This window comes from Balearica regulorum, chromosome 18 (assembly GCF_011004875.1).
Source record: "Balearica regulorum gibbericeps isolate bBalReg1 chromosome 18, bBalReg1.pri, whole genome shotgun sequence".
In the NCBI taxonomy this organism is placed as follows: domain Eukaryota; kingdom Metazoa; phylum Chordata; class Aves; order Gruiformes; family Gruidae; genus Balearica; species Balearica regulorum.
The window spans coordinates 2,937,237-2,958,709 of NC_046201.1; the positions used below are offsets into that span (position 1 = coordinate 2,937,237).

General features: G+C 43.3%; 1 protein-coding gene across 1 annotated transcript in view; it reads left to right on the forward strand.

Annotated features, from left to right (window-relative positions):
- The window catches only part of LOC142604455 (ATP-binding cassette sub-family A member 9-like), a 28,352-nt gene extending 8,485 nt beyond the window's left edge, over nt 1-19,867 (forward strand). The window contains 35 exon segments of the mRNA XM_075771092.1: nt 568-667; nt 669-707; nt 1,202-1,387; nt 1,958-2,090; nt 2,755-2,926; nt 3,685-3,697; nt 3,699-3,744; nt 4,712-4,822; nt 5,333-5,508; nt 5,863-5,982; nt 6,336-6,474; nt 7,013-7,103; nt 7,698-7,837; nt 8,306-8,425; nt 8,973-9,132; nt 9,422-9,588; nt 10,018-10,145; nt 10,577-10,714; nt 11,247-11,360; nt 11,777-11,947; nt 12,111-12,224; nt 12,394-12,513; nt 13,107-13,175; nt 13,755-13,846; nt 14,843-14,963; nt 15,328-15,445; nt 15,706-15,797; nt 16,533-16,711; nt 17,190-17,265; nt 17,774-17,868; nt 18,478-18,597; nt 18,961-19,101; nt 19,263-19,342; nt 19,436-19,491; nt 19,613-19,867. Of these exon segments, the coding sequence (XP_075627207.1) occupies nt 568-667; nt 669-707; nt 1,202-1,387; nt 1,958-2,090; nt 2,755-2,926; nt 3,685-3,697; nt 3,699-3,744; nt 4,712-4,822; nt 5,333-5,508; nt 5,863-5,982; nt 6,336-6,474; nt 7,013-7,103; nt 7,698-7,837; nt 8,306-8,425; nt 8,973-9,132; nt 9,422-9,588; nt 10,018-10,145; nt 10,577-10,714; nt 11,247-11,360; nt 11,777-11,947; nt 12,111-12,224; nt 12,394-12,513; nt 13,107-13,175; nt 13,755-13,846; nt 14,843-14,963; nt 15,328-15,445; nt 15,706-15,797; nt 16,533-16,711; nt 17,190-17,265; nt 17,774-17,868; nt 18,478-18,597; nt 18,961-19,101; nt 19,263-19,342; nt 19,436-19,491; nt 19,613-19,702 (4,027 nt within the window). The 3' untranslated portion in view covers nt 19,703-19,867.
- Nucleotides 19,868-21,473: the final 1,606 nt, after the last annotated feature.

Consider the following 21,473-nt stretch of genomic DNA (forward strand, 5'->3'; position numbering starts at 1 on the left):
CTGCTTTTATCTGTAATGCATTGTTTGCTGGAGGACATCAGTTTCCAAGCACGTTGCTCTGATGCAGGATTTTTCATTTCCCCAAAAGAAGAGGAAGAACACTCTTCATGTAGCAAGGCTCTTGGTGTTGAGGTGTTGCTTGCCTCCAGGAAATGGGTGGATACACACAGAGGAAAAACACAAAAAGTGAAGAAATAACTAATTTTGGAGAGAACTGCAAATTATGAAGCACGGGGGGATGCAGGGTCTATCAAAACAGGCCTCCAAAGCCTTCTGAGCGTGCGTATTTCACATTATTAGGAAAAGCGTAGGAATAAGTGTTCCTGGCTGCAGAGCCTGGGCTTAGATGCCCTGTGGCTCTTTGCTGGCATCGTTGCATCTGCAGAGATTTGCACAGGTGCAAGACAGTGATATTTGTACTTTTCCAGTCTGGAAACAGTAAATGGAATTGTATTTGGGAATTATGAAGTATTTGAATTAAAAAGAGTGTGTCTTGTACTGGTCATGCAATGGCATGTGCTGTCATGTACAGGAATGTGTGCAAAATAACTGTGCCTTCATTTGTAGGTTATCCTGGAGTTTGCTGTACACCGTTTACGTTTCAATAACCGCAAGTCTGCTGACACTGATCACGATTAGAGGAGTCATCCATGATCACAACTTTTTTGAAATATTTTTTTTTTTATTTCATTTACGGCACAGCATCTGTAAGTCTGCTTTTTTGTTCTTAAATGATGCACGACTTTTTCCATTTCCTGATCAAAACATCTAAAGCTCAAAGACTACGGAGCACTGTAGGGCTGGGCATTATGAGACAGTAACAAAAACTTCTCCACTACTGGGATTTATTGTTATAATTTGTAGCCTAATATATCACTCCTCTTACATTTTGGGAGATTCGAACCTGAAATCAGAGTAAAGAGGTGCTAACCTCAGCATTAATGGGAAAGCTGATGCTGTGGGGCCAGGGCTTCCTCCTTGCATCCAGGCTTCTTGGGAGGCTGAGAAGGGCCTGATCTGCCTGCCCTTACATCAGAGCTATCTGCTAGATGACATAAGCCTTGCGATGTGCCATGTGCGTCTTTAGGGGACAACTGGAACTCAGCTGGATCTCTAATTTTGTTCCTTGGATTTTCGTGTTGTGTTTTTTTAATCGCCAGCAGAAATGCATCCTGCTTACTACTAGTTTTCTCCACTGCAGATTCACTTCTCTTTCATGCTCAGCTCATTGTTAAAGCAGCCAAAGTTTGCCAGTTTCGTGGGATTTGTCCTTCATGTCATCTTTGGATTGCTGGGCATTTTTACGTTCTTTAAAAAACTACCACCGTCTTCAGAATGGATTTTTAATCTCTTCAGTCCTTTTGCCTTTTCAGCTGGCATCTCAAAGGTATGTTCAAAATAAAGCCAGCACATCGTTAAAGTTCAACCTGCAGTAAACATGCTGCAGACTTCTGCCAGATAACAGTAGCTGCCACACATGGTTTGCATTGCCGTAACAACCCAATCATGCCCCTCTGCCCTCCTTGTAAAAAGAAAACTTTACTCCAAAAAGTACATGCTGCTTCGTGACAAATACGGTTAGACTCTCAACTGCATCATAAATTTTACCAGCTTTGTATATACAATAAATTTCAATCTCTGGAAAATTATTGCAGCAGTAGGATGTGTCTGGTGGGTACCAAGGTCTGCAAGAACCGTGAGGTCTTGAAGTGCTGCCCCAGCAAATACTGTTGCGCGTCACTCTTCTGGTGTAGTAACTTCTGCACAATCTTGAATTCAGCTTACTAAAGCACTTCTGATACTTGTGGTTAATAAAGTGTTGCCCGTGCCCTGTTGATCACGAGTGGGCATGGATTTCTGGTGAAAATGGTCATGATGACACAGCAGGGGCTTGCACAAAGTATTTCTGGCTAAAGGAAATGTTGCAGCTGATTTATGCTTTTTTTCCCCCCCCTAGATGGTTAACTTAGAAAAATATGAGCCAGCCTTTACACGAGAATCATGCCCTTTCTTTAACCTATACATCATCCTGATCCTTGACAGTGTCTTGTATTTGCTGTTGGCCATCTACTTTGATAAGGTTTTACCTGGTAAGTAGAAATGTGAGGGAAAGAGCACAAATTTCCTTGCATTTTTCTTCTGTAATCCTCTTCCATCGTAGGGGGAAGAGGTGCCAAAGGAGCGGTGGGACAGAGCTGAGAAAGCTGTCATCTACATGGAGCAACAAAAAAGGTGTCCTGGCAGTGAGCTGGTCAGGTTGTGGAATGGCATCTTAACAGCAATGAGCCTTGCCACGTTACATGAGGGGATGAAACCTGGATTTGCTGTATTGCTCAGGAAAATAATGGTCGGGAAGAATCCTGTTTTCCCAGAAGCTGGGTGTATGTAGCTACCTAATTTGGCCCTGCCTCAAAAACAGGGTCCAAAAGGAACGTTAAATCCTGCAGCTAGACACTGAGATGCCTTACCTCTACTTCAGCAGCCCTGACCACTGGCTTTAAAAGGGCATTGTAGGACTTGTCCTGATTTTCTTGTACCTTCGACAATAAGGTCTCTGCTGTGATTGTTGCCCACCTGCATTTACAGATACGGACAAGTGGACAACTTTGCATAAATTACCAATCCTTACACGTTGCAGAAAGGCTGTATTCTGCAGCTGTAGATGAAGCAGCGACTGGACATGACATATATCAAAGTTGAGCTGACGCGTAGCAGTCTTTGGTTAATATTTCACCTTCTTTGTTTCTGAATTAGGCAAATACGGAGTACCGTATCCACCTTTGTGCTTCCTGAGACCATCGTACTGGTTCAAGCCCAGGAGCGGGTATGTAGGGGTGCGAGCTGGCAGCGAGAGCAGCCATGATCCTGTCTTCAGCAATAACACTGAGCCAAGGCCTCCGGGCTTCGATGGGAAGGAAGCAATCAGGTAAAGACTCTTGTAGGCATGAAAAATACAATGCTACACATTATGTTTGACTCTAGAGAGTATAGCCATATTGCACTGGTGAATGCTAGACTGAGCCATCTAACACATACAGATAAGGTTAATGGCAAATACGTGAAAGGAAAGAGTTGTTCAGTGTTTCATTCTGCTCCAGAGCTGGATTTGAACATTTATTGGACGTGCCATCTCCTCTGAGCCAGGGACTGACTTGCTGCCCCACAATTTCCTCTTTGCAGAACAGCAGCAAGGAGCCTGTTTCCCTTCACCATCGTCTTTAAGAACACTACTGGTGGAGTGTGCTACATAAGATACTATTATTTACATCCTTACTGGGCTAGTTTGGCCCACTGCTGTTGCTGCCCATTGCTTATTACTAGAAAGCAAATATAAATCTACTCAAATAATAGCCAGGCCATTGCTTTTAATTATACCTGTTACTCATTCCCTAGGGCCTCCCATTTCATTCACTAAGTGTTCATTGAGTTCGACTTTGAAAGCTTTTAAACATCTTTTCTAAAAGTACATCAGCTAATTCTGCTTTTAAGTGTACAAGAAATTAATTATATAAAGCAATTCCTTCGGACGGAATTACCACAACCCCCAACGGTAATGAGCAGGACCAGTGTGAGGAGGAGGTTGAGAAATATTCTTCCAGCAGTTTTCAAAGATTACTTTGAGGCGGAGGAAACATGGCAAAATAGTGAGAATAAATAGTAATGGCTTGCTTACCTTTCCTTTAGACTAAACAATATTAAAAAAAATATACATGAAGAAGGACAAGAGAATCGAAGCTTTAAGGGGTAAGAGAGATTTTGTAATTCCTTTAATTTCATTTTTCACTAGATATGAACCCAAACTGTTTTGAAATGTACTAGATGTGCTTAATTCTGCCTCCAGCACTGTTAAAATACATTATGCAATGGTTATTTCTGCTAGGGTAAATTACTAGCAAGTTTCTACCAGGTCGTTATCTTCCTGTTCAATCCAGGAAAATTACTATTTTTTTTACAACAGCAGAATTCTCCTTAAAAGCTGTGGGTTTTGCAGCCATGAACCACTCTCAAAATCCCCTCTCAAACCTCCCCTTCAAAATGTGACCTATTTTGGGCAAGAAAAACTCGACTTTTTGGTCCCTGGCTATAGCCAAGTCTGCTGTCACTGGCTGAGCTGTGTTCTCCAAGCACTTGCATGTCCACCAAACACAGGTATGCAAGTAGCTGGCGTAGTCATAGCATAGTCAAGGGATAGTTGTTAAATGCTCTTGTTTAACAAGAACTCCAAGTGATGGGGAAAATATCAATATGGTCTCAAAGGTTTATACTGAGTTAAAAAAAAAAATCAACCCAAACAACCATCTCCACCCCACCCCCCCAAAAAAAGTCTTTTTTTTAAAAAAAAAAAAAAGGAAATGAGATAGCAAAGTGTGGATGCTTTGCAATAATTCTCAAATCTCAAGCACTGGAGAGGCTATGGGCTCTTCTCTTTCTGTGGACCACACACTAAAATAAAAGATTATGAAACTCTGAGAAAACAGAAGTGAAAGTTCTTTAAATATTGATACAAGTTTACACACTGTTTCCCTCAATTCAATCACAACATGACTGCACGTTCCTTACTAAGTTTTGTCCTAACTCCTGAAGATGCAACCCATGTTTTTGGCTCTCAGCATCAAATGAAATGCCACTCCTCTGTCATACTCAGCAGCGAGCTACAGGGACAAGTCTACTTGTCTCAAAAACTTCCATCCTCATGTTATTCTATTTCTAGGTTTGTCCTTAAATATTTATGAAGGCCAGATCACGGCATTACTTGGTCACAGTGGATCTGGAAAAACTGCTCTCTTAAATGTGCTCAGTGGATTTTCCAAGCCCTCAGCAGGTAAGATGATGGACCGGAATGCTGAAGAGGAGAAGCTGATTCGGGTGTAAGGGAGTAAAGGTGCAAAAAAAAGAAGTTTTCTCTCAGTCATTCAGCCTGGCTCATTGGCAGTGCAGACTGCTCCTTCAACACGAGCTTCAGGGCTAATGCATCCCTCGTGGATACGCTCGTGTGTGCAAGCATACACAGATGGTTATTTCTCCATTTGGATGGCCTGATATTTTCCATGAGCTGCATACCTATAGGAAATACGTTTTAGTTCTTAAGGGAGAGATTCAGTGCTCTGAAATAATTTTGAGTGGTATTAAAGTTTTGGACAGCACCAAGTTATTTTACCTTTTTTTTAAAAAAAAAAAAACAAACAAACAAACAAAAAAACCCAAACATTTGAGGAACATACACAATGCTGAAATTATTGTCGGAGGTATGAACACCAAGCAGTCTGCTTTCCCCTTATAACTGGAAAACACTGTACAGTATGAAACTTGTTTCATTCATTCCTGTGTGCAGGTTCTGCAACGATATACAGCTACAAAGTGTCTGAAGTACAGGATATGGAAGGAATTCAGGCAATGGTTGGGATTTGCCCCCAATTTAATTTACATTTTGAAGTGTTAACAGTGAAGGAAAACCTGAGAACTTTTGCTCGCATCAAGGGGATCCAGCAGAAGGAAGTAGAGCAAGAGGTTGGTATTGTCAGTGCTGTGCTGTCAAGCGCTTGTCAGTCACTGACCTCTCCTTTATGGCATCTGGGACAGTTTGGGCTTGCTTTATAAAATATTATCTCCAGCATTTTGTTCTGTGGAAATGAGAACAACCCTAATTTAGGGGAGAAGTGGGGTTTTTTTCAATTCTTTCTTATCCTCTTATCATAAGAGTTAAAATTCAGATTTGCAGTACTCATCTCTAAGCAAATCCACTTAAAGTAGATAATTTTAAAATCTCAAAGTTATACTCTCCTGTACTGTGTGTAGCCGTGTACGAATTAAAATGTGACCAGTGCTTTGAAAATCTGGCTTTCGTTTTTGTATATTGCCAAGGTGCAGAAAATTCTTGCAATGTTGGACCTCACCGACCTTCAGGACGTCCGTGCTGATACTCTGAGTGGGGGACAAAAAAGAAAATTGTCTCTTGGAATTGCAATTTTAGGGAATCCCCAGGTAGGGACTGGTCATATTTACACACACACAATGCGTACTGTTTTAGCACTGTTTTAGCTTTGCGTTTTGACTTGGCATGCAGACATTTGTACTTTTCCCCTTGCACTCCAAGTCTGCTGACCTACTAATTCACTTGGCTGCTGGAAGAACTGAGGAATCTAGGCCAACGAGAACTGTATTTTAAATGAAAAGGGTAATAATACTGTAATAGGGGAAAGAGCAATAAAAATGTCTGATATTGGAGGACGCATTTTATTCTTAGAGCGAGATCATCAAAAGTGTAAAATGAAATGATGTAAACATGGCAATGCCAGCTTGGATACATGGAGGTCTGGTCTTGTTCACCTTTGCAGGTGCTGCTTTTAGATGAGCCGACGGCTGGGTTGGATCCCTCCTCCAGGCACCACGTGTGGACCATTCTGAAGGAACGCCGGGCTGGACGTGTGATGCTCTTCGCGACCCGGTCCATAGAGGAGGCCGATGCTCATGCTGGTGAGCCCAGATTTTCACGCTGTGATTGACTACGATTTGAAAATGAGGGTTTCCTACTGCAGAGCCCATGTACGGGTCCTGCCACGATGCAGTCAATGCTTGCTGGACATATTTTGTCTGAGAGCAAGACACAACCTGAGCTGAATAAAGGCTAAAACTGGACTGATGTGCTCTTCCAAGACCTTGCTCGTGCTCTGCTTCAGGATGAAGCAATTGCATATTTTCCGGATGTACCACTAGCAGAACCAACACAAATTAGTGATATTGCTTGAATTAATATCTTTCCTATTTCCTTATTGCTCCCAGGCTGCATAGGAAATTTTCCACAAGCCTGTAAGAATACATAATTAAAAGATTAACCTTGGTGCTTAGGAGAAAGGCAGCAGTTCAAAGAGAAAAAACCTTCAGCACTGGCCTGGTTTTACGCCTCTCAACTTCTTTATAAAAATGTCTGTTGAGTTCAGAAGGAGCAGAGTGAGGTCAGTCTACTGCGCTGCTGTAAATCCCCCCTAAATCCTTTGTGTTCATACCTCCTTAGATCGGAAAGCTTTTCTCTCAAATGGGAGATTACAGTGTGTTGGCTCATCTCTGTACTTGAAGAGAAAATGGGGAATTGGCTATCACTTAAGGTAAATCCTTTTCTTTTTGGTCATCGCCCTTTTTGTGAAAAGGTTCTAGTAGATGTATTTTGTTGCAGAGTCTGTGTCTCTATAGAGTTTCTATATAAAGTAATAGAAATCTTGACGATTCATTTTAGAAAACTTTTGAGACTGCCAAAAAGTCTTGCTTTGGATAGCAAACTGCCTCTTTTTTTTTTTTTTGGAACCCAATTCTGAAAGCTCTGAGCATGAATTTGCAACCTCCTTCGCAGCCAAAAGGGGACCAGCGTAAGATGAATTGCAATTTCCGTATACTCTGTGGTGCCAGAGTGACGTACAACAGCTTTAAAGTAAAGTTGTTTTTCCTTGGACTTTAATTTCTGTGTTCTTGGTTTAGCAGTGCTAGCCAGGATCACTATTCTTGACCTCGAGTATTTCTTGTATACATGGCAAAAACAGGGGCACTGCAGACATCTATAAAAATTCCCACTGAAATGCAGCCCAGTTTTGGAGGTTTCCCTGTGGCTGGAAGAACGACTGCTGGCTTTTTATTTTAAATGGATGATGCATGCATAATTTTTTTTCTCATTTAATATTATAGCAATGGCTTTTTAATACAAACAGGATGCACATAAATGACCTGTGTGACCCTGAGCTGGCATCGTCCCTGGTCAGACGGTACATCCCCGATGCCGTGCTCAAAGGACAGAAGGAGGGTGAGCTGTGTTATATGCTACCTCTGGAGAACACTGACAGTTTCCCAGGTAAGAAAAGCCCGTCGCTGTGCCAGGGTTGTAAAGGGAAACCAAGTGGCGGGAAAAGCAGAAAACAACGTTGCTGTAAGGGAATAACTATATTCCCTGGCCCATACTGCCTGGGATTAGGAAGCTCAGAGCTGCATAAACATCAGCCTTAAAGAAAGTCTCTAATGGACATACTAATGTTAATAATGCAGATGAACAAAAGAAAATCCACCAACTAATCTACAAACTAAAATCCACTGAGTCTTCTCTAGTTTCAGGATGAGATTTCTCCCATCAGGGGCCATGGTAATCAAGAAATCTGAATTTCCTACTTACCTCTAAAGAGAGCAATAGTTTTGCCGTGGCTATTAAGTTGTGGAAATTAATGATGTGAGTGCTAGAAAGTACAACGTTAATCATGCCAGTCTGAGTTTCTGCTCAACACTACCCTTGGTCGCTGGGCTGAATCTGGCTGTTTCTGTTGTGCAGATCTGTTCAGCCATCTTGAGAGCAGTCTTCTGCAAGGGGTTGTTAATTTTGAGGTTAGCAGGACAACCCTGGAAGATGTTTTCCTGAAGCTGGAGGACGAGGAAGCCATTGGTCAAGAAGGTAAAACATTGACCCCCGTTTGCAAGTGTGGCGCAATTAAGGTTCCGTATATACATATATTTTAATTGAATATCTGATGAGTTTCTGTTAAATGTGAGTTTTGGTAGGTCAAGAGTTGCAGTTGTAGTCAGTGTTCCTTTAGGGAAGGATATCTTCTTGAAGAAGTCTAGATGATTCAGTCTTGACTTCCAACAGACTTTTAAGCACATGAATTAAGACTGGTGTTGGAAGGGTATTTGCCTTTGAAAGGGTATCCTGCCCAGACCAGGAGTTGGGAAGAGATAAACTGGTCAGAAGGCATTTCACAAGACCAGTGAAGATATTGGATGTGTTGCCATATGAGCCCAGGATCAGCAAGTCTGAATTCACCAATATAAATTATGTTCTGCATAAATTATGGCCCTTTTTCTCTGCCCTTGTTTGTTTTCTGGCTAAAAAATAAGTGTTCCTCTATTCAGACAGAAAATCCTTGTTGATCGTTTGCACTTGAAACGTATCCTTTGAACGCTCTTTGTGGATAATGATGTTTCTCATGGTGAACACACAGAAGACAGAGACCTTGAGGAGAGGCACCAAAGCCTCCTGGTGTTTTCCGAACAGTAGAGCGTGGCAGTGAGCGGGATGGCACTCTGGAGGCAGCAAGTGTGTGCAATGATGAGAGTTCGCTTCTTAAAACTAAAGCACGAAGGAAAGTTTCTCAGGTCCATGTAAGTATGGGAGCTGTTGCCTAGTCTGCTGGCTTGGTGCTTTCCAAAGGATTTGATTGTTCCCTTGAGTGATCTAGGGAAGGCTTAAATACCAATGGAGATGCTTGGAAGCTAGGAATTAGGTGGGAAATGTTTAAAAGCTGCAGTAATAAGGACGGTTAGAATTTACTGATAGAACTCTGAATTACTTAAGTTTTAAATTTCCCCTTGCCTTTCTCAACATAAATCACACAATTAGTTAAAAGTGGAGTTCCCCTGGACCCACTTAACGGTCTGTTTTTCCATCTAGATTGCTGCTGTTTGGAATATTTGTCCTTCCAATGCTTATGATTTCCATTCTATTTAAACTGTGGGACATCTACAGCAGCTGGGAAATCACAGCCAGCTCATATTCTATTCCCACTGTCGAGAAAATTCAAACTAAGTCGACAAATCTGCTCATCTTCAATGATACAGGTGAATAAGAACGTGTAATGTTGATTGGCTTTCTGCACCACTCGAGTCCTCCTAGAGTTTATATACCAACCTTCTCTTACTCTTTCTGTACATTCCTTTATATATTTGTGGTTTGGGGAAGCGCTTTTGAGCAAAAGCAAATCCAATTTTAGTGGTGATGATTGAATAGCTGATATTTAAAAGAGTAATGAACCAGGCAAATTTAAAAAGAAAAGCAACAAACAGACTATGTAAACATACATTGTGTTTAACCAGTTTAATTAAAATAGAAAAAAAAATTATAGATAATATAAGTTTGCTAAGATTCTGAATGATTTTTTTTAACATACCTCTGCTTTGCAAATGGGAATTTGTCTATAAGAAACTGTTTATGTTGAAAGGAAAAAAACCCCGTAATTATTCTAATTTCTGTTCTTGACTTGATTTCAGGATCAGAAATTGAGGATTTCATTACTGCTTTGAAGACTCAAAACATAATGCCAGAAATGACTCTTGAGGAAAACATCACAAGCATTCCACTACACAACGGAGCTATAAAAATATCTCTGGAAAACGGGGTGAGTGATATTTTCTCTTCTTTCATCCTGTACATCAACAAGATTTTCTGATATGTGTTTAAATGAGGCACAGCAAAATGCACACACCAGCAAGAGGGAGAATATTTATTTGACATAATAAATAATACCGGTAATTCTGCTTGTGGGAAATCAGGGTTATATTTGTTCCTTTCCACTGTATGTTTTTTTACAGTGATCTTTAGAGAAAAACATTAATGCAGGACTTCTGAGCTTTTCTCCAGAAACTGTTGTCTTTATCGATCATTTTGCTCATGGTAGCTGTTAGCACGTGTCCAGGTCTCCACAGTCCCACCAATAAAACTGCCTGATTGCCGTTGTCATTGGTTTTTTCTAAACCCTTCACTGCAGTCAGCTCCTCCTCACAGCTCTCATGAGCATGAAGGTAACGTCTTTTGCTCTTATGCCTCCAGAGCTACCAGTTCACGGTCATGTGCAGTGCAGAACCCATCAACTGTTTCCCTGTGCTCGTGAATATCCTCAGCAACACTTTCCTACGGCTCTTGAACTCCACTGCACGTATCCGCATCTGGAGTGAGCCGTTTTATAACGTGAGTGTCCTGCTTTTCTTGAAAATTAATTGAAATAGCTGTGCTGAAGTGACAAGGACTGGATGGGTTGGAAATGTGGTTGGATGAGCAGCCTCCAAGGGTTGGGGTCCGTGGTCCAACTGCTGGCCAGTTCCTGGGTGCGTTTCTCAGCAGTCAATACCAGGGCTATTTAATGAGAATTTCTTCTGCAGTGTTTAAGAGCTCTATAGGGTCTCAGTGCCATGAGGCATTTAAGCTCGTGCTATGTGGCAATATGGTAGGAATACGACAGAAATACTTGCAAGCTGCACTTTCCTTTGGCATTCACTCAGCATCGAAAAGATGGTCTCTATCTCAACAATTTACAGTAATTCCAATGCTTTTTGAAAATTTTAGGATGCTAAATGCTTTTGTTAATTGCCTTGGTTTGTGTTCTTAAACACAAATTATTTACCATCAGTGTTATTGCTCGCTTTCCTATGAGTGTCGAGGTAGCTGGGCTTTCCCTGGGCAGCTGTTGATTATTGTTGGCTTCTGAATTTCTCTTCTGCAGATACAAACCCCAGAAGTAAAGACCAATATTTTTTTCTTCTGCCTTGGCTACATGCTGCTTTTGGCTGCTGGTTTGCCTCCTCACTTTGCAGTGAGCAGCATGAAGGATTACAAGGTAAAAAACGTGTGCTGCAAGTGGTCTTACACAAGTGAATGCAAATGCGATGTGTCTGGATAGCAGTTCGTGTGCCAGTGGGCTGGACGGCATTTCTAGGTAGGATGCTAGAAGAAATACATCCACGTGAGTGCAATGTTGTGCGAAAGTGCGTTACCTCGCATCTCAGGGAATCAGCTTGGGCTCAGAAAAATTTGGGTGTTAATAAAGATTTTTGGGGTCAGGAGGATTATTTTTTTCTTTTCAAGAACGATGTGTTTTTAAACAACAGTAAAACTAAGAAAGAATTGAAAGTGCTTGGAAGGGAGAGGAAGGCTCAGCCGGGGAAGAGAGAAGCGAGGGTAGTGGAGGAGGAGGAGCAGGACGATGTTTTGGACTCTGCTGAATCACCTCCCTTTTCCCATTTGCTTCTGCAGCTCCAGGCTCGTGCCCAGCTGCGGCTCGCGGGGCTCTTCCCCTCGGCATACTGGTGCGGGCAGGCGCTGGTGGACGTCCCACTTTTCTGGACCCTGGTGTGCCTCATGTTCGGGGTCATGCTGCTCTTCAGCCACACGTGCCCCTTGCAGGCCAGCACCCTGCTGTCCCTGGTGAGCTCTTTGCATGCGGGGAAACGGGCAGCCACAAATCCCCCTCCCTCCTTTTGCAGCGAGTTTTTTGCTTTGAATATTTTAATTGAAACAGACTGCTCTAGGCGGGTTTTCATATATCCACATCCGCCTCCTTGTCGCTGACATCAGTCTCTCTCTCTAGATCATTTGCATCACTGGTTATGGAGTATCTCTTGTCCTCCTCGTCTATTTAATTGCCTTTAAATTTCGCACGGGACGAAGTAATCGTTACCTTTGGTCTTTCATCTTCATTCTGGTAAGTGAAGTGAATTTTCACTCTGAAGCGTTTGATTTACACATCTTGCCACTTGAGGTTTCAGTTCCAATATATTGATATTCAGCAAAATAACCCAAATCTGTGACAAATAGCCTAGATTTAGCAACAATGCATTAATATTGGAAATACTTTTTCTGCCTTATTCCAGGTGAATTTCATTTTCTGTATGCTCAGTGAGCTACACGAGACACCTTCATGCCTTTACCTCACCTTCTCTGCTTTGGTTCCTGTGTTTCCACTGCTGGGCTGGTTGGTCTTCTCTATACCAGTAAGTAAACATGTCCTACTAAATTCAATAATGATCCTAATGGTGCAAACTGGAAAAGAATAGACACTTTCCAAGTTCCCTGTCTCAAAGAGCCTACTGTCAAAAAGACAGAGTGAGAAAAGACAACAGAAGAAAAGGTCCAGGCTGTGGTGTGAGAGAAGGGACCAAGATTTGACTTGTTAATCCTTTGTTTGGTTGGGATGTTTTTGGTTTGTTTAGTTACAAAAAGCTCTTACGATGACTGTATTTTGACAGCCAGGGTAGCATGGGAGGGGAAGGTGGTGGAGTGGGAAGACCTGGAGGGATGAAGGGAGCTGACAGAAGGAGGCGAAAGGACTGGGAAAAGAGAAGCTATGATGGAAAAGATCGATCTAACCTGCCCAGTTTGAGGCACCTCTGAATTAGCTGTAGCCAAGGAAGCAGCAGCTCTCTGAGGCAGTATGAACCCAAAAAAATACACACAGATCAAAGCTCCTTTATCCCATCCTGAAGAAAAGCTAAGTAAGCATCCCTACATCCCGCACTTACTCCAACCCTGCACTGTCACACTGTGTTAAGGAATTTTTCTAATTGACTGATTTTTTTTCTTGTAGAGTTTTTCATTTTTTCACAATATCGATCTTCTTGAGTCATGGAATCACATCTTCATAGCTGTCTTTGCAGTAAGGAACAATTTGGTGATGGTTATTTTGGAAAGGGTGACTGTTCCAATGAGATGGACTTGCACTGGGCTTGTATAACTCTCCCTGAAAATAAAGCATGGGTTATGTGGCCAAAGTTTCATGTTAAATGTTGACAGTGGAGGTACATCCAAGTTATCATGGACTCATATCTCATGTGACCCCTGGATGCTGTACTGTATATGGGGAAAATGGTGGGGGATTAAGTGGAGCTCATGTATGAGGCAGAGATGTTATTAATCAACTGATCAGTCTAATGCTACTTCTCCAAAAGAAAGATGTCATCTCTGATCCTGTAGGACACCTCATAGAGTCTGTCAGGGTGCAGATTATCTGAGCTAAAACTGCAGTATGAAGTTAAGGCTTTTGCAAATGATCAGCATATGAGATGGAAATGTATGTGAAGCATCAATTTAACTTCTTCCCCACATGGACCTATATGACTACCTTTTCAATAGCTGAAGTGAATGAGATAGGTCCCTGCATCCCCTTACAATTAAAATTAATCGAGTACGTTGTTACCTTGTCTCCATACAAACCTAATTTGTTATTGCTTTTTAGCCTTACATCCATCGTGTGGTTTTTGCTTTCCTCCTGCGCTGTTTGGAGATGAGATATGGAGAAGCAGTTACGAGACTTGATCCCATCTTCAGGTGTGTCCCGGGCAGCCGGGTGCCGGGGTGCCTTGTGATCCACAGTTATCCTGGTCTGCAGGGTGGGCTCAGCCAGGCAGGACCCTCCTGGCTCACCCCTGACAGCAGGAGGAGAGGAGGAGCGAGCTTAACAACATTTCGCAAAGTGTGGATAAAGCCCATGGTTTTAGTTTTGACCAGTTTGTCTGGAGAGGAGGAAACTGAGAACAAGGGAGGGATATTTTTTTTTATTCCTTTGGGTCATTACAGTTTCCGACTTTACTTACTGGAGTTTCCTTGAATGTGTCTGGAGGCAAATTCCCACCCAGTGTGTTGCAATAGAAGGTCAGTTCAACTACAATATCCTAGAGAGAATAATAAAAGCCATTTAAGTTTTGGGGGTTTTTTATTCAGCTTCATAGCTGAGGTTTCAAGACACTTTACTACAGCTGGCTAAATTAATAGTTACAAATTGAAATCCAACATTTTAACTCCTTTCCAAATGTGTTACTATTGTTCTCTGCAGGATGGAGACTTCCCCAAAGCTTTGTCAGAATGGGCTTGTCTGCTACGTGCTCTCTGCTTATCTGTCACCAACAGCATAGGACTGACCAACTAAGTCATGTGGGAGAGGATTTGTAAAAAATATTAAATTGTCAAACATTAACAAATGTGACTCAGTTAGGAGTTAAATGCCCAAATAGCTTTGAAAACTTGCCCCGTGTATTTTAATTCTCCTTGAACAGATCATTGGTATGTGTCGAGCAGGGGACCAGTCAATACTTAGTGATGAAAGAAAAGCTAAAGCTGGCCTTTATTTTCTTGTGTATGCCAGTGGGATTTTTTTTTTCCCCCCTTGAATAAACATTTGAGCAAACACTGTTTGTGGAACAGCTCCCTGAATTCAAATAAATTGTTTGGGGCGCTGCATTGGCGCTGCCCAGGGAACAAACTTGTGAAACCAAGCCTTTTTGGAAGGGATTCGTCGTGACGCCATCTCTCCTCCTCCACTCGTAGGATACAGCAGAGGAGAGAGGTTGGCCGCCAGAACAGGGACCCCCCTGGGGAGGAGTCCCCAGAAGTCCAGGCAGAGAGGGAGAGGGTGAGGAGTGCGATGGCCTCCCTGCAGCAGGACGAGGTGAAACCAGCCTTCTGGCTTGTTGTCTTCTTCACTCTTCATTTTTGGGTCTGTCTCTGCTTTCTTAGCTCATGCACCTATTATTTACTGATCTGGGGTCCAAGCGCATGTCTCACCATCCAGCCCATGGTCTCCCTGGCCGCAGAGGGAGTTTAGCTGGCACTAAATTTTTATTCCAATTCTGGTTTGGTTTTGTTGTTGGGTTTTTGTTGCTTTTTTTTCTCTGCTGTTGCTCTGTTTCCTTTCAAATGGATTTTTAATTTACATATTTTCTCTGTGAAGAGTCATACTTAATGGTAAGAACAGATGAGCTGTCTCATGGAACAAGAGGAGAGGTTTTATTTCCCACTTCATCTCTTCACAGGAGTCGGCTATTGTTGTCAACAGTTTGCGCAAGGAATATGAAGACAAAAAAGCCAGTTCTATCTTTAAGAAAAAGAAGAAAGTTGCTGTCAGAAACATCTCTTTTAGTGTTAAAAAAGGTTTAAGTATTTTGCTACACCCTCTAAAATGACTAAAATCTAACGTGAAGGTCACATTTGGAGACCATATTTTTGTGTGAACTTTGTTGTGTGCAACCAGACCCAATGCACCTGCACTCCTGCGTTCATGGTTTTAATTTATTGAGATAGTCAATGAACAACCCTTTCTCCTACTGTACTTTTAGATATTGCCTAGCATGCAGGGAAAAACATCTTATTAACAATAACTGTTATTAACAGTTTTTCCGTATTTGTTCCAGGAGAAGTATTAGGTCTGTTAGGACCCAATGGAGCTGGAAAAAGCACAACTATAAACATGATTTCTGGAGACATAACGGTGACTGCTGGGGAGGTAGGTGACTCTTTTGGAGCACTTGGCCTTTATAAATGAAGGATGTGATAAGGCAAGCTGGCAATGCAGCCCTTAAGTCAGGGAATTTATGTACATGCAACCCTGGATATCACAGAAGAAAGAAGAAATTGTTGGTTTACTCAAAGCACATTCTAGTTTTCATCAAAATCAATGTTTCAGATTTAAGAGTTTGAGCTACACAAAATCTTTGGTGTGCATTTGAAACTCATCATGAAATTTCACAAGCCTTGTAAGAAATGTCGACATCTAAAAAAAAAACCTCAAAACCACTCTTCATAAACAGCCTTGCAAAACCAGGAAATTGAAAACGAATGTGAACAGGGTTGGGCCAGCAACAATCCATCACTTAATTATGTACAGGATGATTAATGACATGTGTGGGGGGAGGGGAAATACCATTGCTGTTACAGATTTGGGACTGAGTGTTTGAAATAGAAAAATATTACTAGGAAAAGATAGCCTCATGTTGGTACTATTACCCGAAGTTTTATGGTAGTAAATACTGTTTGGTTTTGTGAAAACGCTGTCCTGGATTCAGGTGAGCAGAAGTAGCAGCAGATGGAGACAATCACTCCAATGATGCTGGACTGCCTTTCCCACGAGCTAATGACGTTCCTCACAACACAGGAGAAAACATTACCCTGTTTCCAAGGGGTTCATTGACTCACCCCAGAATAACACACTACAACGACGGAGGTGCGTGTTTTTGTGCAGGTGCTGCTCAAGGGCTGCGACGCAGCTGCCCCCTCCCCAGGGCAGGGCAGCCCGGGGGGGCTGGGCTGCTGCCCGCAGCAGGACCCGCTCTGGCCAGACCTCACGGTGCTCCAGCATCTGGAGGTGTACGCTGCCGTGAGAGGGATGAGGAAAGAAGATGCAGCTGTTATCATCAGCCGGTACAAAGCCAAATGGTTTTAGCTTTCCGTTCTTCCTCTCTCCAGAGGTATAGGACAGGGAAAGGGTTTTCTGCTAACAAACCTGGCTAGTGTGGTTAAAGTGGCACCTTCAATGTCTCTCTGCCTTGGAGAAATGAGATCTCCTTCTGATGAGATCATCTACTTTATACTGTTATCAATCCCTTGACAATGAAGATTTTAGCTCTAGTTTATCTAGAAAGCTTCAGAAAAAAATTGAACTTCCTCCAATTCATGGCCAGTTACATGAGTAACTCACTTCTCATTAACTGCACTTATTGTCTTGAGTTTCTGCAAAAAATCCATATCATCCAAGCTAGGAGTAAAATCACCAAGTAACCCAAGGTGGTATGTATCGGCAGAAACCAGAATGTTAGTCTCTGGTTCCTCAGTACCCCTGACCACAGCGTTAGCAGATGGAGATGTTCATTTCAGTATTTTTCCTTTCCCTTCCCCACAGCACAGCGAAGGCCTTGGATCTCCAGAAGCATTTAAAAACCCCAGCTAGGAGGTTATCTCCTAGAGAAACCAGAAAGGTTAGATTTGTGTTTGCTACTTGAACAAATACCTGCTCTTTCTTCCTTGAACATGGTGCACACAAAACCTTCAGCAGAGTGGGTTCCTGGCATGGTTTGTTTTCATCAATAGCTTTTGAACCCAGCATGGCAGGATCCCCCTCATCTTCCCCCACTCTCCCACACTGTGTGTTTAATAAACACTAACCACAAATTTGATTTACAAGGGTATCACCTCTTCATGCCCCACCATGTGCATCTGCCAGTAAATGGGATGGAAAACCACTTTCAGATTTTTGGCAGGCTTGGGAGTTTTGGGATTTTGGGAGCTGATTTTGGGAGGTTAAAACGTGACCCGAGAACAACTGAGGTGGGTTTTTTTTGAATCCCTGTTCCTCCTGCATTTTGGAATTCAGAGCTTCAGTTTCTAAAAGATTCACAGGGATTACGATGCAGCAGGACAGCACACCAGTTTTGCAGGTAAAGCAAAAGCAGACCTGACCTGACCCCGGTGTCTTTCCCATTTCAGCTGTGTTTTGCACTGAGCGTCCTGGGAGATCCGACGGTAATGCTTTGGGATGAGCCATCGGTGGGCATGGACCTGAAAGGGCAGCGCCGTATGTGGTGAGCAGCCCTGTTTTAGCGCAACTGGGAAGTGTGTAACAGATTTAACAGGATGGGTCTTACCCTCCCTATTGCAGTAACCATTGGGCAAAGAGCTTCTGCATCGGTGGCAGAGTACATCTGTTTTTTCCTTTTTTCCTAATGCACAGAGGATGGGGTACCACTCGCTAAACTCCTTACTCAGCAAGCAGTAAGTCCTTGCAAACCATCAGGTGTAATCTTAAAGATAGTGCACAAAAAAAAGTATAAGTAGATTGCAGCTGAACCCATGCATTTGGTACAAAAGACAAAATTTTCTGTTTCTACAGAGCATGAGAAAGAAGTATAGGTTGTTCCTCCTTTTCATCACTCAGCCCTAGTTCTTGCTTTAGCTTTTCATCAACAGTTTACACTGAAAGTGTAAATTTTGGAGGGATGCTGACATGACAAATTGCAATGTAGCATTGGCATCCACAAGTTATCTTCAAGCAAGATAACTCAAGTCTTTCAAATAATCATCCACTTTTTTATAGTTTTGTCATCTCAGGGTTTTTTTTGGGAGGGAGACACAAACCAGGAGATTTTTCTTTGGCTATTCCTGGGAAGTAACTGTGATCCCTCTGTTCCCAGGAAAGTGATTCAGAACACCGTGAAAAGCAAGGAGCAGGCAGCAGTCCGCAGCACACAGTACCTGGAGGAGGCAGCGGCAATGTGCGACCAGGTGGCCATCCTGGTGTCGGGGCAGCTACGGTGGGCACCGGGGTCACATCGATTATCGGGATGCCACCTGATTTTTAGTCTGGGTTTTTTGGGGGTTTGGTTTTGTTATGTTTTTTTTCTTTTTTTCTTCTTAATCAATAGAAAATATTGGTTTGGATTGTCCCAAGTGTGTAACAAACAGTTTTGTGAGGAGGTGGGTTGTTTCAGCAGCACAATATAAACAGCTGATAAATAAGAGGATGTACACAGAATCATAGAATCATATGATTCTATGATTCAGCAGCACGGTATAAACAGCTGATGAATAAGAGGATGTACATCTGCTGCTCATATCCAGTGATTGCTTTATTTGCTGTCTATGATGATTTGAGCACCGTTTTTCCTCCTCTGCAGGTACATCGGTTCGCTTGAAGATCTGAGAAGTAAGTTTGGCACAAGTTACCACCTAGAAGTCAAAATGACGGATGTGGGGCAAAGCGATGCTCTCCATGCCGAAATTCTGCACCTCTTCCCCTACGCGGCTCGGCAAGAAAGGTCACTACCCCGCGGGCTGCACACCCAGCCCGTGCTTGTGCTGGGATGCTCTGTTGCTCCTACTGACCTTGCTCAATAATTTACCTGGGAGTACAGTACGCCTACAAGTGCTGAGTCCTGAAATGATTAATTCTTTTTTATTATTATTATTACTTTTTCAGGTGGTCTTCTTTGCTCATCTACAAGATACCAATGGAGGATGCACTACCTCTGTCCCAGTCTTTCTCCAAGCTAGAAGCAGGTAAAAGAAATCAATCAATCAATCAAGTAAGGTCGCTTTCAAATTTTTCATGTAGATTTGTTTTTTAAGGATGCCTTCTCCATCTCTCCGCAGCTAAACAGAATTTCAAGCTAGAGGAGTACAGCTTGTCATTGCACACTTTGCAACAGGTAAATTGATGCAGAAGTTACAGGTTAGAAACTGCCTGTATAAAAAGAAGAAATAGCTTGTGACCAGCATAGTGTCAGTCCTTGGCAATAATGGGGTCATTTCTGTTGCGACACATTGCAGGTGTTTGTAGACCTCACCCGGGACCCGGAGAAGCACAACCTGGATGTGGTGTCCGACAAGGCTGTGGAGTGGAGACCGCTTCACCCCTGAGCCCTTGGAGCCACAAAGGAAAATATTCAGCGTATTTCATCAGTGTTACTGATATGTGTGATCGGATGCAGCCCTAGGACTTGGTTACCTGTGTCACATCGCATACAGCCTTGTAGAGTTTCTGCCTCACAAAGAAAAATAATAATTCTTATTTTAATAAATAAAGCTTTTATCCTCCTGCCATTCGTCTGTACCCCTGCTCAGAATGACTCATGGAGATTCGCTGTGCTGAGGAATAACCCTGCTGGGATGAATTGCTGGTCCCAAGGCAGCAAGGCAGGCACTGCAGCTGTGCCTGGGAGGGTCAGTTGTTGGCGAGAGTCATGCTCAAACTCGGAGGAGGCTCTGAAACCCTCACTCATCCATGGCAGGAGGACACCAGAGCTTTGGCTCGCTCAGTCCTGAGGAGCATCCTTCCGGCTGGTGTCACACGGCCAACAAGGGTGGTGCTTTCTGGTGGAGGTGCGCAGGGGTGCATTTGGACCCAAAAATCTGCTGTCATTGTGTATTCCAGCTCAGCCACCACTGGGGACGCAGAGAGAGGAAAGGACTTGGCAATCCCTGGAAAAGTTTAATGACAACTGGCAGCTTTTAGATCATCGTCTTTCAAAAGAATTATTATTATCTAGAATCAAAATAAGATGTGCTTTGACCCAAAGTAAAGCTAGAGCAGGACAGTAGATTGAACAGGTCTTCTGGCCACAGCATATGTCTCTGACTTGCTTTGGTGGTCAGGAAGGACAGGCTGGGCTCCTCTCTAGCATCCACCCTCTGCGGGTACTTGGGAGGGATGGGGGCACCGGTGGGGAGGTGGGAGCAAGCACCAGCACTCTGACCCCGTCTGAGCAGATCAGCATCTCTTCTTGGATATCTGCCTGCCAAAGCTAGCTTTAAATAATAAATTAAAAAAACAAGAAGTAGAAACTCCCTACATTCAGGCAGCCAGGTGTTTCCCCCGGTGCCCCGTCACCCTGTTCCCCAGCATCTCCAGCCTCTGGGAAAGGCTGGTCTGGGGGACCCAGTGGAGGACAGAGGCAGTGCCATCCCATGGGACAGACATAGCTGCAAGGCCTTCACCCACGTTGTGAGCTCCCCTGGTTCATGTGGATCATGCTGGCGATGCAGGTATGGATGATGTAGGTACGGTATGGGCAATGCAGGCATGGATGGTGCAGGTGGATTACACAGCCGCAGATGCGTGTGTAGGCAATGCAGGCAGAGATGCAGGCAAGGAGATACCAACAGGTGGCTGCTGTGGCTCAGTGATGGGCTGCTCCTGCCAGGAGAAGCCCCCAAAGCAGCCACCCCAGACACCCAGAGAGCTGCTTTGTATATGGATCTCCAAACATCAATGCCTCTGTCAAGGAGGTGGGCGGGGAAGTGTCTTTGCTTGAGATTCGCTGACTGGGACCTGGCATATCAACTTCTCTGCTAAAGTTGGCGGGTTGGTGGTTTTTTTTTCCTTTTGCAAGGAGGGGCTGAAAGGGGAGGAGAAGGTTTGTACACCCAGGAGATGTACTGGGGACAGGTCTTCACTTCATTCTGCGTCATGACGTATCACACCTCTGGACTCTTGCCTAGCTCTAAACCATCTGAATGTTATTTAAATGTTAGGGGTGGGGTTTTTTCACTAGGCAGAGCAAAAGGAAGCAGATCTAGCTCCTCCACATTTGCAAGCCCAGCCTCTGTCCCAGCTGGTTGCTTCTCCCTTTCACCATCGCTTCCTCATCCTTGCTGTGGCAGGGGATGCTGCGGTGGGCGATGGAGGGGC